This window comes from Mauremys reevesii, linkage group 4, assembly GCF_016161935.1.
Source record: "Mauremys reevesii isolate NIE-2019 linkage group 4, ASM1616193v1, whole genome shotgun sequence".
In the NCBI taxonomy this organism is placed as follows: domain Eukaryota; kingdom Metazoa; phylum Chordata; order Testudines; family Geoemydidae; genus Mauremys; species Mauremys reevesii.
Window position 1 is genome coordinate 42,124,347 of NC_052626.1, and position 18,717 is coordinate 42,143,063.

The 18,717-nt window shown below is 49.7% G+C and overlaps 1 protein-coding gene across 2 annotated transcripts in view; it reads right to left on the reverse strand.

The window, feature by feature from the left end:
• The window catches only part of JDP2 (Jun dimerization protein 2), a 49,164-nt gene that overhangs the window by 6,998 nt on the left and 23,449 nt on the right, over positions 1-18,717 (reverse strand). Inside the window, exons 1-2 of one of the 2 annotated variants that reach the window (XM_039538734.1) lie at positions 16,100-16,375; positions 4,196-4,419 (exon numbers count right to left, since the gene is read on the reverse strand). In XM_039538734.1, coding sequence (XP_039394668.1) covers positions 4,196-4,396 — 201 coding nt within the window. In that variant the 5' untranslated portion in view covers positions 4,397-4,419; positions 16,100-16,375. Of the gene's footprint in view, positions 1-4,195; positions 4,420-16,099; positions 16,376-18,717 lie in introns of those variants that run through there. The other variant, XM_039538733.1, reaches the window with a different exon arrangement.

Here is an 18,717-nt window from a genome sequence, read left to right on the forward strand (position 1 = left end):
TATACTCCCCATCTCCATCACATCAGGGACTCTGAGAAGTTATCAAACTAAACTGCCACTCACTTGGTCAAGTCACACAGTTTCTGTTTAAATGCTGCAGTGGCACGTCTTGTCATCACTTCAGCAAACTACTCCTGCCTTCTCTATAGCCAACTGCAGTCATTGACAAGACAGATTTGTACATCTCTAAGCCAAAATGGACCACACTAAGGACAATTCCTTCCAAGTACAGGGTGTTCTAAACATTGTTGTTCTATGAAGCTCAGCAGTGACATGCAGCTATTGTGCCTAGGATTAGGAACCTCTTATGAACTAGAGGGAATGTTTGATAGTTTATCCACCAGTGCAATGTTGGGTTAACCAACTGAGTACCACAGACTTGTCTATGAAACCAAACCCACATGTTCCAGGGCTCCTGGTCTCCTACCTAGGGAAACTATATAAGTTGCCAACTTTATAAAGTCCACACCTTTTTAATCAAAATGTCTCCATGTGACACACACATGAGACAGGATGGTCACAGGGATAGGTCAGAGTTAAGGTGACTGGATGAAATCCATTGGGCATCTCTAATGTTTGGGTTTTAAGGGTAACCAAGACATTGACTTCCCAACATTTCAGACAGTTACAGAGTTCTCTTCAAGGTTTTTTTCCCCCTTAAATAACTGATACACTTATACTCCTAGTTTCAGTTTAGGGAAGTATTTTGTCTGGGAATAAAATATTAAACAAGGCCAGTTTCAATAAGAGCATTTTCCATTAAAATACCCACAGAAGGGCCAACTCTCCCCTGCTCTGCATGTCATTCACCCCTGTGCAAAGGGGGCATCAAATCAGACAGAATGTTTTACACTTGCTTTGCAGAAGTGCAAGTGACAGCGTAAGGTGTCAGGCAAGGAGAACAGCCCAGAAATAGATTTAGATCTCACAGTACACGTTAATGTAAATAAGGTTGCCAAGTCTTTCTATACACAGTTAAACTCCTGTGTTTCTAACATTTGCAGGGAGGTGAATGGAAAGAGGCTCTTGACCCCACGCTTTGCCAATAGTTCAAGTAGCCCCCAGATTCTTCCTTTTGGATTCTTGAAAGAGTAAAAATTTCAGAGTTAAGGGCACAAGCAACTCTAACAAATCTGTGCACAATTAAGCAGGGTTTTAGAAGTCAGTGTAATCACCATTCCACTCTCATTAGCATAGCTTCCACCAGCTACTGATTTGTCTCCGAGTTAGTCTTTGAGCTGAGAGGAGCTATTAAAAGCAGCCTGCTGAGTGCAAGAAAGAGCACAGAGAAGAGAGGACGTGCTCTCAACTCCCCACTCATCACAGCTCACTTGCTTTTTAACATGCAAAAACATTCCCCCATGTTTGCTGCAAAGCAGATGGTTAGTTGTGGCAGCAATAGGGAGCAATACCATTGGTGGGACAATACTTGCTGTCCATGATTCTCAGCTGATTGACACATTTTTGTGGTCTGCTCTGGCCAGTTCAGGCACAGAAAAGGGAGTGATTGATCCTTCCCCTGTCCTCATCTCACTGATCAGTCAAACAGAAACTACCCCATCCATCCTAACAGTTCAGAGACCATAGTACAGAGAAGGGTCACATCTCCTAGAAAGGTTACAGAAGCTCTGGGCATGTGGCTTAGCAGGGACAACAGGAAAGTGGGAGTTGGGACTCCTGGGGTCTCGTTGTGATTTCTTCAAAGATACTGTGGCCTCAGACAAGTCACTTTCCCTCTTTCTGCCTGTCATAGGGTGACACTAGCCCTTTTAAGAGGGGAAAAAAGTGCACCTATGACTGGTCAGCTGACTCAAAATGGACTTAAAAGGCGGCACCGGGGCCCTAGAAGGGCAAGAGGCCTGAGTGCACTGAGAGAAGGGCAGGTGGGACTCCTGAGGAGGAAAGGGAGATCCAGAGAGCAGCAATAGGAGAGGAGAGCAGAGTTAGTACAGAGAGCCATTGGCAAGAGCAAGAGATTGATTGTGAGGACTGGCCAGAGCTGGGGAACCCCAGCTGAGTTAGAGAAGAGCTCCTGTGGAGGCCTCTGAAGAAGGGGAAGAACTATCTTGGTTAGGAGAAGCTGAGCCCAAAGAAAGGGGGAGGTTGATCCCAGAGCAGGAGTAGCTACATGGAATGCCACCGGCATTCTGTCTTTGGGGCTCCTGGAGAAGGCTTGTGGGAGAAATGTGGGTCTTGGGATGCTAAGGTAGGAGACCTGGAGAGTGGGGACCTCAAACAAGGGCCACAGGAGCTGGGACAGAGTAGTGTCAGGGTGAGTGATCTGGGCATGGGACTGAAGAGGTGCTGTGAGTAACCCTTGAGGAGTTTGAGGAGCTGTTTTTACTATGAGGGATCTGCAGACAGTGGCATTTCACATAACTAAAAGGATTTCAGTGTGCTGCAGAGACACTACTCCTTTGCACAGGTGGATTCAAAGGCGATACCGAGGCAGGCCCACTTCCTGTGCCACGGTCTGACAAAGGAGGGCGCCTCGTGTTTTCCCATTAATAAAATGGGGATACTGGCACTGGCCTTCTCTGCCAGGGGTTGAGACTTAATTCATGTTGCTAAAGCTCAGTGAAATCTACACATAGGAGGCTCTAGAGTGGGCACTGGGTTATCATACAGGAAAGAATTTAAGTAGCTAAAGGGTTAAACCAGACATTGCCGGGGGGGGGGGGGCAGAGAAGAGATTCCCTGTGGGGAGAGGGGCTGAAGGGTTTTATTTCATGCTTAAGGTCCTCCCATTCTCTCCAACTCAGCAGGATGCTGGAGTTGCCTTCTTCAGACGACGACTAACATGAATTTCCCCACAGATAGCAGCCTCAGGAGAAGGGCTTCAGTCTGGAGAGATCCCTGCTCTGGTTTGGAGGGGAAGATTTCCAGAGCCCAGCAGTGACTGTTTCTAACACCCCTGTGCACCAATCTAAGTGCCTTCCCACCTCCATGCTGAGCTTTCCAGACTCCTAGGAAGTACAGACACACACCCCAGGTAGGGCTGCTCCTTTCCGTAAGGTTTAGGAAGCAGTCTATTCATCCTAGTGCCGGGGGAGCCAGGCATGCTAATATCTGTAGGGTCTGAGCTGCACCTCCCCTAGAGATGAAGGCAGCTGTGGACTGCCTTGTAACAAGTGCGTAGGCTGCTCTTTGGCCACTCCTGGGATACGCAGTTTTGGCTTACCCAGGCTGCAGCTGCAAAACCTCTGCTTTGAACAGCTTCATTTACTATCCTCAACTTGCTGCCTTTAGGACTAGTGCGGCTGAGGAACATGTTACGGCATTGCACCTGGGTTCTGGCATGTGCCATTTGGATTTCCCCTTTTTCGTTGCATGATGTTTGCTGACTTACAGCTCTAAGGAAACTCTTTCAGTACTTGCTCTATTGTAGAGCAGAGCAGGGCAGAATGCATCTCCTCTCCCCACTCCCACCACAGAGACGGTAAACAAGACATGCAAAGAGCATCCAAAAGCTGGCTAGAGGACTCTCTGCTGTTGACTGAGTCATGCGCATTAATGGAGTAGTCGCACAGAACCCCGCTGGCCCAGGGAGAGGAGTACAGCATGACAGCCATTGTACAGATGAGAAAGGAGAGGCAAGAAGAGGTTAAGAGAGGTGCCTAAGACCATGGAGGGAGCCATCCAGGGAGCAAGGAGCCCTAATGCCAACCTTCATGTGACCAAAGGCTCATTCTCACAGCAGATGAGAAGATTTACCGTAACAGCTCGATAGACAAAAGGCCACATGGCTTCAGTTCCTGACTGGCTCCTCAAGTTGTAAAGTGGGTGGGTGACCGAGGTCTCTCTCCTCTGAGCCAGAGTCTGAATTTACTCATGTATCATGAGGGCTGGACTAGGATATGGAGCCTTTCACTGCTGGGTCAGTGGTTCACACCCACCCCAGGCCAGAGTGGCAGGAGATGAAGGGGCGGGGGGTCATCTCAGTACAGTTTTCAGCATGCTTAGCTCATTAAAAACTTTTTGGGCCATCCTGGCAGACAGACCAGTGACTGAACAGCCTATCAAAATGGAATTGTCTGGGGGTGGGCGTGGGGGGGGAGGGAAGAGGCAGAGGTAGCATGAGCGGGGAAAGCTTGTCCGGCTACTACCCATGGATAGAGAGGACATCAGTCTACAGTGCCTTTGGAGCAGCCCCCCGGAGGCAGGCAGGGCTTGGGGAATTCCCCTCAGAACTCACCTCACTTTTCACAGGCTGGGGTCTTTTCCCAAGTTTCACCTCCAAGAAATGCAGTGGCGAGATCATAGCCCCAATGTTGCGGATGTCAGCGTACTTCAGCTCTTCCACCGTCAGGGTGGTGCCCGGGAGTCCTGTCAAGGGGCCAAGCCCAGGTAGAGCGCCAGCTGTCAGGGATGGATCCGGAATCTGCCCTGGCATCATAGCAGGGCAAGCAGCTCCTTGCTCTAGGGAGAGACCGAGACACAGGCTGTTATAGGGATTTAGCCACAGAGTCCCACAAGTGGGAGCAAGCACAGCTTACTACAAAACCCATCGGGTATGAACCAAGGGAAGCAGCTGCTCTCTCCCTGTAACAGGCCGGTGTGGCTCCCCTCCTCCCCTGGGAGGGTTGAGCCCCGGACACCGGAAGGGGCGGGGCTACAGACCGGTGGACCCGCCCCTCAGAGGGTCAGGCGGGACCCGGAAGTATAAAAGCCGGCCATTCCAGCTCAGTCATAGCCCAGCCACTGCCGGGAGCAGACCTGCCTGAAGGAGCTCGTGACTGGGAAGCCGCCGGAGCCCAGAGCAGTTGCCCGGACTGGCCGGAGCTTCCCCTCGCTCGCTACTGGGAAGACCCGCCGGAGCTTCCCCACGCCACCTACGAGGAGGAACCACCAGAGAATTCCCCGCTCCCTTGTTGTTACCCCGAGGAACCCCCGGAGCAGAATTGGCTGGGCTTCCCCGAGGAACTGCCGGACCTACCCCCCAGCCCGGGCTGCGAGGAGCCCATGCAGTGGGACTTCCCGGGAGCGGACGCCGCGGACCAGGTAGGCCCCGAGGGGGATATTGGAAGTGGCCCGGGGGCAGCCAACCCTAGTCAGGCTGTAGATCAATCCATGCCCATGTCAGTGTGTTGCGGTCAGGATCCCCACTGACCAGCAGCGGTGGTAGCCGCTGCCTAGGGCCCCGGGCCAGGACGCAGTGGAGTGGGTGGGCCTGTGTCCCCCCTGCCACCCCACTCATGGGTGGCAGTCTTCCTGCTCAGCCCCTGCCCCAAAGGGCCTGAGCTTCCTGAACTATTTTGCTGCTCAGCCCCTGCACCAAAGGGCCTGGGCCTTCCTGAACTGTTATACCTTTCCTCAGCCTTGCAGCAGAAGGCCTGAGCCCTAATTGACTCTGACTCTATTGTTGCTCAGCCTTAAAGGAACAGGGCAGAGCCCACGTGAGATCAGCGGGCCGGTGTGGCTCCCCTCCTCCCCTCGGAGGGTTGAGCCCCGGACCCACACGTTTACACTCCCTTTCTGCCCTCACTCCCAAACCTATGGAACAGGAACCAGGGTCACTCACCTAATCTGTTATGAGGATTCCTACCCACATCTTTCTGGTGCCACTGTGAGGGTGAAGAGATACATACAGTCTCAGAGCAATGAGGAGCCAATTCCCCCAGGTCTCTGCTCTGACACTGCAATTTGAGCCTGTGGCAGACGCACTGCATCTCATCCCACCCTTCCCAGCACACAAACACCAACAAGGCCATTGTACTCCCCTGTTCCCTACAACAGGCAACGTTATTTGAGGAAGAGGAACCATTCCCCAGATTTAACACTCCTTGCATATTGTAATTGGTGATGGACACTCAAGTCCCAGCAGGAGAGCAGCAAGGACATGAAATCTCCCAACGTTTGAGAGTCCTCCCATAAGAGCTGAGAGTCATGACCACATCTGACAGAGGTCTGCAGAGGGTTACACTATCAAGTAGGGGAGCAGGCCCAGCTATGCCATAGGACGTCCCCCTCCCCAGCTCTGTGGCCACGTCGAGCGGATTAAACACACTGACTGAACAGTAATTGTGCGTATTCCTGGGAGCCTAGAGTAGAAAGGAAAGAGCTGCAGATAAGGGGCTTTGGAGACACCAATATCAGTCAGTAACTAGCTACTCCCAGGGAAGGCTGCAGGGGAGGGAGGCAGTGCAGGAAAAGAGGCACAAGAACAACTATATGTACCACTGCATGAAGCTCACCAGTAAGACTCGGTTGGGATAGCACTAATCCTGACTATGAATGACAGAGGAAAGTTAGGTTTGGTCACAGAGGCTGGGAAGCCACCAGTGTTCCCCACACAGGATTCCACAGTCTCCGAGAGAGAGAGAGAGAGAGTGCCTACAAGAGGGGCAGCATCAGGCAGAACCCATGTGGATAAAATCCCTAGGTCAAAAGAAATTAACTCTAGTAGGAAGGACATTCCTGCAGATCAGGATGGGGAAAGAAATCAGACAGGGGCAACAAAGTACTACAAGAGTGATAAGGGGCAACTTCAGCTACTTAGATGTCAACTGATCAATGGTCCCTTCAGGATGTGGTCTGAAGAAACAATTTCTTGATACTATGGGTGACTGCTTCTTGGAACATCTTGTTCTGGATCTGACAAGATCAGAGACTACTCTAAACATAGTTCTGAATAATTTTCAGGTTTTGGTGCAGGAAGTATGGTGGAGCCATCAACAATGACCACAACATGCACTGGCTCCGACATCCTCTCCAGAGAATCAGACTGACGGCCAGGTCTGACACTGAAATTCAAGAAGGGGAACTTTGCATGAGTGAAGATTAAGTTTCTAGCATTTTCCTTTAAGACCACAGAATCAGCATGGAGGCTGCATAAGACTAACTTAGAATCACAGATGGGATCCATCCTCCAGAACAAATAAAAGGAAGGAAAAAGAGAAGGAAAAATCCACAGGTACAAGAGTTTATTTTGGCCAAAAACAAATACAAAAAGAGAGGGGAGGGAAGAAATCTAGGCCAAGTGAGGCAAATAGACTGGGGCAAACTCTGGCAGGTCAGTTACAAGCTGGAGAATGAGGGGAGCTAAGAGGAAATATGAAGAAGTAGCCAAGCTATGAAAAAGAATAAGAAGTTCTTTAATTAGACGAGAAGCAGGAAGCCCATGGAAGAGTGAATGGGGCTGTGAGACTAACTGAGTGCACAGAGAACAGCTGGGTACCATCTACACTGTAACTTACATCTGTGTTTGTGTAACAAGGCTGACACTCGCAAATGACCCAGTTACAACATACATGGTTCAATGTGTCCATGCAGCAGCTTTTTTCACAACACAACCATGTCACCATGTTAATCCATGCACTCATGACTCTGCCTAACTGGGTTTTCATCAATGGACTCTGGGAAAGTCAGGGCTTCTATCCCACACTGCCTCAGCAAGGGAGAGTGTACCCAGAACCATGTACACAGTGCAAGAGAATGTGGGTTGTCCTGTTATCCAGAGCTGGGAGGAAGGAGGACCAGCTAAACAAGGACAGTTAGAGGGTCCCATTCTGCACAGCCTAGCAATAGTTTTAAAGCTAGTTATATCAAGCCAGCCTAGGCAGCTGCCAGAGTACAATACCAACACCACTAGGGAAATGGACATCATGGCGGCAGGTGATAACGTGGCTCACATTGTAAAGAACAATTTTAAATCTTTATGCTCTCTAATGGGCTCTGAACTGGTGGCAACCTTTAATGTGAGAGGTCACAGTGAGCAGTTCACAGAAGGGCATCTGCTCACCACACAGCAACAGTAACAAAAGCAACAATGTCTAGGAACAAAGTAGTACGGGAAACCTGATAAGGGCATTATTGTAAATCAGGGTGTGTCCTCACCAGGAATCCAGCACTCAGCTTTGGCCATCAACTCCACAGGAGCAGAGAGCAGAAAGAAAAACGTAAAGCACTGGGGAAGGGGGTGTTCAATACAAAATGACCTCAGAGACTAGGACATTTTAGTTTGGAAAGGAGAAAATGAAGAAATAAATAAAAGATACAGAATCTCAACTAATGAATAGTCTTTTTGGGCTGATGCTACTTGATAAAAATGGATGTTTTTCCAGTACTCCAACCTACTTGGTATAAATGAGAACTAGAGAGAAAATATGTAGTAATTTTACATGGCCTGAGAAGAGACAGATTATCAGTTGGCCCGGATGAGGCTGCAAAGACAGAAAACAAAATAAGATAGTAACCTCCCCACCTGGAAATTCTATCACTGGTCAGCTCTAAATTCCACATTTAGAACTGGCTACATTTTACAGAAATTCAAAACAATACCTCACACACAGCAGACCAGTGAAGCAGCATATCCCTTTCCTTTTATTCTTTCTAGCCTGATTTACGGCTACAACACTTTGCTGCCTCAAGAGATCAGACAATGTCCTGTCCAAGGCACCACTTTGAAAAGTGCAGTCAGGTGCCCTGGTACCATCCCAAAATTCTCAATGACTTCCTGAATAGACTGTCCCTCTAGGTTAGAAAGATACTAATTTAAAAAATGTGGGCTGCCAAAGGACAGTTGGAGACTTTTTCCAGGGCACATGACCCTTTTGGGGATTTCTATATGTACCTACAAGTTAGACATTTCCTAGACACGGTTTCTAAAGACAACTAGTAGGCAACCTCTCCCGGTAAGAAAATCTAAGGGAAAAAGATGTTCACGAGAGTGCAGGGCAATTAAAGAGACAATATTAAAGACAAAACAGCAAACTATCCCGATGCAAAAGAAAGACAAAAAGGTAAGTAAGAGGTCAAAATGGTTCCATCAGGAGCTCTTTAATGATGTGAATATCAAAAAGGAATCCTACAAAAAGTGGAAATGTGAACAAATTGCTATGGATGAATAAAAAAACCCAAAACCATATGTAGGAACAAAATAAAAAAGGCTAAGGCACAAAATGAGTTATACCTAGCAAGGGACATAAAAGACAGTAAGAAGAGGTTCTATAAATATATTAGGGGTGAGAGATGAAGGAAAGTATAGAAAATTTAGATCTTCAACGTTGCCACACAAACTGTAGTCACTTCAGATATTAGCTCTTCTGTATACTCTGACATCCTAGAGATTAGATCTAAATTTCATTCCAAAACACAGAAAGTCAGTCTTGTTCCTGGTAACTCCAGCTGGGGAATTCCAAATTACCTTATGAATATATTTGTAGAGGAACAGTGTTCCACCAATAATGATCCCTGATACCAGGCACAGTTCTACCAATCTTTCACCATTCTGATTTTGGCAACCCATGTCTGCCCATCGCTCTCACCGCTGTTGCTGTCATCCCCAACCTTGGCCTTGAAGTCCCCATTAACAAGCACATGTCATGCTTGGGAATGTTGTCAACTGGAGTTTGTAGGCAATTGTAGAGCTGATTTTTGATCTGGTCATCATAGTTGTCTGTTGGTAACACTGAGTAACTGATATTTTCACGTATCATGTTTGAAGCCTTGCTCAGAGCAATCAGCTGCTAATGTGCACCCAGTTTATAAGCAATTTTTCTGCTTTGGAAGTCATAAGTAATGCTGTACCCTCTGAGTGGCACCCATCTTGCCTCCCTGAATTTATAATGGCTATATTTTAATTTTTAAGTGTTTTTTTGTCAGCTCCAGACCATTGAGAGTTGCTTAAACCACTGATTTTGAGATTATATTCATCTATCTGTTTGGTTGTTTGTGTTACTTTGGTTGTTGTTGAAGTGAACATTGTTCAAGTGTTGCAGAAACCCACGTTCCTAGTTCATTTTACCTTCAATAAAGAACCCGTCAGAATCCTGGGTTCCTGATGGCTTCCCTTGTCATTTCTGCCAAGACAGAGTCCATTATTTTGGTATGTTGTTTGTCTGAATGGCTACCTTGTTGTGTTGCCACAATTCAACTTTTTTTTTTTTTGGAACAATAGGTTGTTGGCCTATCACTCAACCCCCAATCTGGAGGACCAGTGGATTCCTTTTCCTCTGGTATCTACTCTTTGACCAATCTGCTTGGGTGATCCTGACAGGGAGTGAAAACTTCCAATGGCATAGCTCTCAGGGTCACAGGAGCACACAAGCCTTCCCACCCCATCAAGGACAGGCCCCAGGGAATTGCTATGTTAAATGTTATTAATTTGTAGAAATTAAGCAAAAACTAAGCTTTCAATATGCTGAGTGCCTTAGCATGCAATAGAGTTTTCCTTCTGTTATCTGATATTCCCATGCAACTGTTCCTCACTTTGTTCATCATGAATGCAGTATATTATATATTTCAAATAAATGGTTTATAGAAGGACCGGTATTATTTACCTATTCCTGCAATACAAGCACAAGAAGGCACGTTACTTTAAAAAGCAATAACTTTAACCCTTAGATCTCTTGTGGACTGCAGGGTAATGAATGCTCAGAAGAGTGCCATAGAAATGCAGTCTACATTGGTAAAAGGACAGACAGTGATCATCATTAAATTATTTGCCAGTAACCAAAACACAGCAGTCTCCAAGACCTGCAGTTGTATCCTATCCTCTCAGATAATGGTGTGCTAGGTACTGGCAAATGCTATCTTGAATGGAAGCCACTGACCTTTTGTGTGCTCTGTATTAAATCAGTGGATCTTCCTGATGAAAAGGAGTCAAGTATGTTTAGCGCATCAAAGAAATCAGCTGTAGTGACATCAGCTAAGACAAAACTGCGAAGGCGCTCTGGGCTCTCAGGGTAGTCACCAGCTGGGACAGCTCAGGAAATAATCCCCCTCTCTCTACCAAGGATATAGTATAAGCACTATAAGTCACTGTCAGAGTGAGGCTGCCAGGTTAGCTGAACCAGGAGCCTGCTGCAATATGGTAGCCTCTGTATGCCTAATATTGCACGAGTTACCTATAACGGCAATAGACTTTCCAGCTGGAGTCAGAAAAGCAACTCCTAGAGTCAGACCCTGGATCTGTGCTGGCTGAAGAAGCAATATCAATACCCTTCCCAGAGACACCCACACAGATGCCCTTGCAAGAGGATAGGCTGTGAATAGTCATATGCAGCAGACTTTATAAAAACACCCATCCCTGCAATGCCTTGTTCCAGAATTCTTGGGCCCCAAGGAATAGACCCCCAGGGCCCTGATGACTGAGGCAGGGAGACAAAGTGGCTGAGGGGGATTGCTCCCCAGGAGATAGAAGCCAGAGCCCATTTCCGGTGTGGGAAGGGTCTGTCTCTGCCTTGAACTTCTGTTTATTTTCACACAGATGGCAGAAATACCACAAGAGTCTCACAGAGAGACAGCTCTGCCTTTGGGCTTTTTATTAAGGGTTTACTAGAGCACGAATCCAAACAAACAGCCTTGCTGTTTGCCTCCACTCCCCAATGTGTGAAAGAGAGAGAGATCCACTGGCTGCCCTCAAACCCCATCAGAGAGACAGCTCCACCGCCTTCCTCCCTATCAGAGACAGACTCTCCAGCAGAGAAAGTGCTATTCCCCAGTCCCATCCCTCAGCAGAAAGCCCCACCACTTGGCCATGCTGCCCAGCCCAGCCTCTTGGGCTGCAGTAGGGGCTGGAACTAGGGGTGCAGGGGGTGCTGCAGCACCCCTGGCTTGAAGTGGTTTCCATTATATGCAGGGTTTACAGTTTGGGTCAATGGCTCTCAGCACCCCCCCTATACAAATTGTTCCAGTGCCCCTGGGCTGCACTGGGAATGTTATCTCCAATGCTGCTGCAAACAGGACCTTTTAAAAGAGAACATTTGTTACAAATCCACAGAAGTAAAGCTCAGCCATCCACAGAGCCCACTGGAGCAGCCATCCCTGGGAGTGACCTGCCAGCCTTCCATCTGTCAGACATGCCCAGTCCAACACTAAACCCCCAACTTCAGCTCAGGGCGGCTGCATTAGAGCTCTCCAAAAGCACAATCCCTCCCACAGCAGCCATCCCGACTGCTTTCTAACTTGGTAGTTATCAGTCCCCTTCATGTGCCATCCCTTGCTGTGGATACAGATCATATCATATCATATGGCTCCTCCTTGCCTCCCCCTCCCACCCCAGGATCCTTCCCTGCCATGTCCATCACATGTACTAATCTGAAAGTAAAACCTTAACTGCCATGAGCTAAACAATCAGCTCTTGTTCCTCCTATTTCTCTAGCAACTTCCATCCCAATGATTCCCAAGCTTTAAACTACTAAACAAGTTATACATCAAGATCACACTCTTCCACCATTGCTATGCAGCCGTCTAGTTAGCTTGTGAGTTCTTTGGGGCAGGGGCTGTCTTTCTGTTTTGTGTCTGTACAACGTCTAGCACTACAGGGTTCTGGTCAGTGACTAGGGCTCCTAGGCTCTACCACATACAAATCATCATCATCTCTGGAGTGGAACAGGACAGATGTTTAACACCACAATGCACGGTGACAAGCAGTTTAGGACATGAAGATAAGAACTATCTTATTTCCAACTGAAACAGCTGGGGGAATTTAAGGAGGGAAAGTGTAATGATCTCAGCTGGAATTAGGTCTGGACACTGAGGCTAACAGGCTAACAACCTGACTCTTGTGGTCGTTAAATGTTCCAGGGGATTTTTCACAAGTGGTCAGAACTGGAGTTTATTTTTACAAGACATTTCACCAGAAAGGCTGGCACTTCCAGCAGCCCAGCACCATCTAGCACTGCACTGGGGACCTAGGATCAGCACATATTCTTCAAAACACTTCCTGCAACCCTGGGGTGTTCATTAAAAGTCTCCCTTCCAAATAATGACCAGGACTAGTCAGTTTATACTAAACCTGCTCAGCAGACAAGCCCATATGTACCCTTAGGTTGTCTGGCTGCAGGTTAACTATCCTTCGATGTTTGGATCAATACTCTGAACAACTGGGAAATCCATTAGACCAGTCAGTGATAGATGGAACTCCACACCCCCTTCTTCCTCTGTGGGTTGCTCTAGTGCCAAAGGAGGAACTGTGTAGCCGAACACAGTGGCTAGTGCTGTGCATTACAGGTCTCACTCTCCAGGACAGCAGATTTGGGGCCAGATTTTCCAAAAGTACTCAACACCCTGCACACCTCCCATAGTTACACTAATGGCCAGAATCTCAAAAGAGCTTAGCACCAAACTCAACTCTTCTGGATATCCAGCCACCGGAGAGCAGCAGGAGCAGCGAACTCAGCCCAGAGCATGGGCGAGAAAGTAGGTGAGAGGAACAATTGTACAGTGCTCAAAGCTGCCCATTCTGATATTGGCTAGTTAGCAAAACTCCTCTTTAGCAGGGGCCAAAACACAGGACCTCAAAACACTGTGAGGAGGGGAATACTAGATTGTGAGAAAGGCGCAGATACATCCATAGGGGCTTTAAGGGCACAAGGCTGACGAGCCGCAGAAAGAGACAACAGTTTGCACTTCACTTCTTGGGATTCGGTTAAATCCCCAAACAGCCAAATAACCCTGGGAGACAAGGTGGGTAAGGTGATATCTTTTGAAAGTTGGCCCAATAAAAGATATTACCTCACCCACCTTGTCTCTAACATCCTGGGACCGATACGGTTACAACTACACTGCAAGTAAACCTGGGACAGCCAATTGCTGCTCTGAACAGAGCTGATTTGGACTGCAGCCCCTGCACCACACCCACCCACCCTATAAATGGGTATTTCTCTTTTAATTAGTGGGAGTTAGACTAAGAATTTGCTCTCAAACAAGTGACATTCCAAGACATCCCCATGTAAGAACTAAATAGCAAATTCCCAAGGCAGGCTTCTGGCAAAGGCCTCCAGATAGAAATTTTCATGCAAGTTTCAAGAAACATGCTAAAAATTCTGAGTCTGAGTTGCTGAAGCATTTGTCTCTTCTGTGCTCTCAGTGATCGTGCACATGCGCGCGCACAGAAACACACACACAGAGTTTGGCAGTGGTTGCGTTCCAGAGCTGGTAATACAAGCCATGAAGCAGGCTGCCAAGACAAGCAAAAGAATGAGCCAGGCCCCATTTCATTGGCCCACCATACACTGCATATGGCCCTGGAACCAGCCAAGAGAGTGTTCTCACCCTCCTTGAAGGCATAGGAGACCCTGTGTTTTCAAATACACCTCCACAGGGCCTTCATTAAAGGAAAATGGAAACATAATGTGTGTGTGTGTCTCTCTCTCTCTCGATATTTCTCCCTTTCCCCCCAATTTGCTCTCAAAGCTATTTTGCTACCACTGAAATAGAAGAATGCCTTCTGGAGCAGAAAGCACAAAAGAATGTGACTTCCAGTTCTATGCCTGACTACTAAAGTGGACTTGGGACTCAGTGAGCAGAGGGAATCTCTAGGGGCTTCCTCCCTTTCCAGGGCATAGAGAGCAAGTAGGGACACTCATGGGATAGTAGAACATATTGAAACTCTCCTTGTAACAAAACTGAAGTGGGCCTCTCGGAATTCAGATTCTCTTATTCTTAACCCACACATTCACTGTGTGGACAGGTGAATTAGAAAACAAAATCTACAAAGATGCTAAAACCCACTCCCCACTGTGGCACCAAACTGAAATGAGTTGCATTACCAGAACTTGTCAAAACCAGGCATTAATCAAAACATATGGCTAGAGTTAGGGCAAAATACTGCATTTGTGAACCTTGACTCTGCTCTCCATGTGTGTGCAGGTCTCATTTGGGTACCTCTACACTGCAGTAAAGAACCCTACAGCACTGAGTCTCAGAGCTTGGGTCAACTGACTCTGGCTACAGGACTAAAAATTGCAGCATAGAGCCATTTAGGCTCAGCCTGTGGCCTGGGTTCTGAAACCCAATCCCGGCACATAGTTTCAGAGCCTGAGCTCCAGCCCAAGCCTGAACGTCCACTGCAATTTTTAGCCCCGTGAGCCCAAGCTGCAGCAATGCCATGGGTCTAGTGTAGGCATACCCTTTTACCTTTGTGATGCGCCCATCTGTACAGTATCTAGATGCCAGGGACATCAGTGAGACTTCCTTGCACAGAAGGAGAACAGAATGTCCAGGTGCACCTTGAGGAGAATTTTGCTTGTAGACACAGTAGAGGACAGGCTCTGGAGCCAGCCCTACAGGAAGCTTCTATCTTTGCATTTTAAGAAGCTCTGTCAGCCTTCGCCCTACCCTAGCAGTCCACCCTCCTTAACCTACCAGAAGCTGTGCGGACACCCAGACATGCATAAAGTTCTAGCACCCAAAGCCCCGGGTGATAGGTGCTGGAACTAGGGGTGTTGCCAGACCCTGGCTTGAAGTGATTTCCTTCATATACAGAGTTTACAGTTCGGTTCAATGGCTCACAGCACCCCAATATACAAATTGTTCCAGCACCCATGGGTGCCCCAGGCCTCACCTCCCCTTTGTTGTTTCCCTTCCCTTGTCTAGCTGGACTGCAAGCTGCTGAGGGCAAGGCCTTGTAAAGCCCCTAACACACCGCTGGCTTCACAGAAATAAAAGCAGTCGGTACCTGGCACCAGGCCCTACACACCCCGGGGAGTCTTCACACCAACCAGCACGGGACAGGAATAGGGGCCAGGCTTTGCCTAAACTCTAGGCTGAGCTTCCCTTCCAAAGAGAAAGTCAGAGCTCCCTGCCCAGCAGCCCCCTGGGCGCGTTCACGGGCGGTAGCAGAAAGGGGAAAAGGGGCCGGACCCGGCTCAGCAGCTCCCAGGGCCAGCACACATTCCGGGGGCATGACGGGCAGGCGGTCCCTGGGGTGAATAGGGGGACACGCAGCCGCCCTGATCTGGCCACGGGGAGCGACGCGGCAGCCCCCAGCCCCTGGGAAACCGCAAGGAGACCCTGGACTCCTGAGCGCCCCCATGCGTGTGGGGACGGGGGCAGCACGGCAGACCCCTGAGCACAACACAGCCCTGGGGCAACAGGCAGCATCGTCCCCCTCTGGCCGATCGCTCCAAGGATGTGGCGAGAGGCCCAGAGCCCCCGACGCTTCCCCCTGACCTCGGCCGGTGCAGGTTCCGGGCCGGGCTTTGCAGCTAGCCTGCAGCTCTCCCGGGTCCCGGGCCGGCCAGTCCCAGCTGCTACCCCCGGGAGGGAGCCCGGGGCTTCCCGATCCCCCACGTCTCGATCCCTGTTCTGCCCGGTCCCGCTCCCGGCCCCGCACCGAGCTGCCCCCCACTCTCCCCGCTCCGCCCAGACCCACCGTGCTGAGGGAGAAGGCGGCCGAGGTGCCCCCGGGGCCCGGCGGCCGGAGCCGGAGACAGGCTGCACGCTCAGCCCCTCTGCTGCCGCCTGGCTCCGGTGCTCTGCCCCTGTCCCCAGGCCCGTCCTGCCGAGTCTGGTCCCGGGAGGAGCCGGAGCAGCTGCCGCCCCCGGGGCGCCTGGCCAGCAGCCACCGCCACCACAGCCGCCGCCCCCCGTCGCTGCCCCGGTGCGTCCCTCCCACAAGCTGTGGCGGGCGGCTGGGTGGGTTGCATCAGCCCCGGTTATATAGCGGCCCCTGGGCTGCGGGGAGGGGTCGGGAATGCGGAACCGGCCGGGCTGCCAGCTCCAGACGTCAGGGAGGGTGGAGAAGAGGGGACCGCGGGGGAGGAGAGCGCAGGCCGGGGGTGGGACCAGCTCTACCGAGACAGTGACCTCCACCCCCCTCCGCCGCTCTGCACATCCCCGGGAGCGAGCGCGCGCTGCACACCCGCTGCGGCCCTCCTTCGCCCTGCACACCCGGGAAGGGCGGATCAGCTGCACACGAACTCCTCTTCTTCGCGCCCTACATCCGGGAGGTGGGGGGCAGTGGCTACATGGCATGACACATACCTCCTCCTCCTCCTCCTCCTCACTCCGTGCATCCCAGCGAGCAGGCTGGGGGGAATGGAGGAGCAGGCTGCATGCTGCATACACGCCGCCGCCGCCGCCTCGCGCTGTAGATCAGAGGGGGTCTGGGGAGTCAGCTACACAACGTGAGACAGGCGCGCACGGCTCTCCCCGTGCATCACCCTCTTCACCGCCCACATTTTGGGAGAACTGAAGGCGAAGTGGGTGGAATTGCCAGGCTCCCTGGCCTTCAGTGCCTGCCTCACCCCCTCTTCTGCATTATCCACATCTCCGCCAGGGCAGGAAGGAGTTGCATCGTGTTCCAGCCTCTCCACCACATCAGCGCTCCGTTTTGGGGGGGCGGCGGGGCTTGGAGGCGAGACCTTGAGAGTAGCTGTTCCAGATCTCCCACTTCTCATTCCTACTGGTTGGAAACGGGGGTGGGGAGGTGGGGAAGAGTTGAGAAACACATGGAACTACTGAACAGACTGCATCCCACCTACGTGTGAGGGCCAGACAATGAGCAGAGAAAGGTGGAAGGAGGGAGGGGACTGCAATGAGTCCTCACACACATCTAGGCACCCACTGAGTTTCATCTTGCTCTCTGTCTTCACCCTCACTCACATCTGGGAGGTGAACCCCGGGCTGGCTCCTTCACCATACACATACAAAGGGTCATCAACCTTCTTGCTCTCCGTTTTGTGTCCTTCTCTCCTTCACCCAGAACTCTGAGAAGGGTGCAGAGAGGCAAGCAGAAAGCAGGACTTTTAAGGCTACCTCCATACAGCTGCTGCTATCATAGAATCACAGAAATGTAGGACGGGAAGGGACATCAACAGGTCACCTCCCCTTCTCTGTCATCTGGATCTAATGGGAGACTAGGCTGTCTTCAAATCCTCCATATGTACATAGCCACACTTATACTTCTCCTACTCCTCTTACACCACAATATCAAAAGCAGACAAGGTAGCAGGCGGAAAAGAAGACTGAGGTCTTCTGGATAATTTATATGCAATGATTTGACTCACCTTCTTCCTTCCCTAAGATATTTGTCACCTATCTCACCCACATTTGCCAGATCATACAGGGTTTTCAAGACCATAATGCCCAGCCTCCGGGATCATGGTGGACTTGTCACTGATTCAGGGGCGGCTCCAGGCATCAGCACGCCAAGCGCGTGCTTGGGGCGGCAAGCCACTGGGGGCGCTCTGCTGGTCGCCGTGAGGGCAAAATGCCTAGTGCCGCCCCTACACTGATTCTAGATACTCAAACAGCTCTATTTGCCAAAAGTACCATTTTCCAGCTTAGAGTGGTAAGAATAGTCTACACCTTTTTCCTCTGATGAGGACCTCCTGGCTCCAGTGGTTAATGAGTTCATCCCTTCAGCCTGCAGTATGTAATTCTCCCTCCCCCTGAGATATTTAGCTACAACTAATCAGGAAACAGATCTTGGAGTCATCATGGATAGTTCTCTGAAGACGTCCATCCAGGCAGTGTGCAGCGACAGTCAAAAAAGCAAACAGGATGTTAGGAATTGTTAAAAAAGGGATAGAGAATAAGATGGAGAATAGCTTATTGCCCTTATATAAATCCATGGTACGCCCACATCTTGAATACTGTGTACAGATGTGGTCTCCTCATCTCAAAAAAGATATACTGGCATTAGAAAAGGTTCGGAGAAGGGCAACTAAAATGATTAGGGGTTTGGAATGGGTCCCGTATGAGGAGAGATTAAAGAGGCTAGGACTTTTCAGCTTGGAAAAGAGGAGACTAAGGGAGGATACGATAGAGGTATATAAAATCATGAGTGGTGTGGAGAAAGTGAAAAAGGAAAAGTTATTTACTTGTTCCCATAATATAAGAACTAGTGCCCACCAAATTAAATTAATGGGCAGTAGGTTTAAAATAAATAAAAGGAAGTAGTTCTTCAAACAGCGCACAGTCAACCTGTGGAAGTCCTTGCCTGAGGCGGTTGTGAAGGCTAGGACTATAACAGGGTTTAAAAGAGAA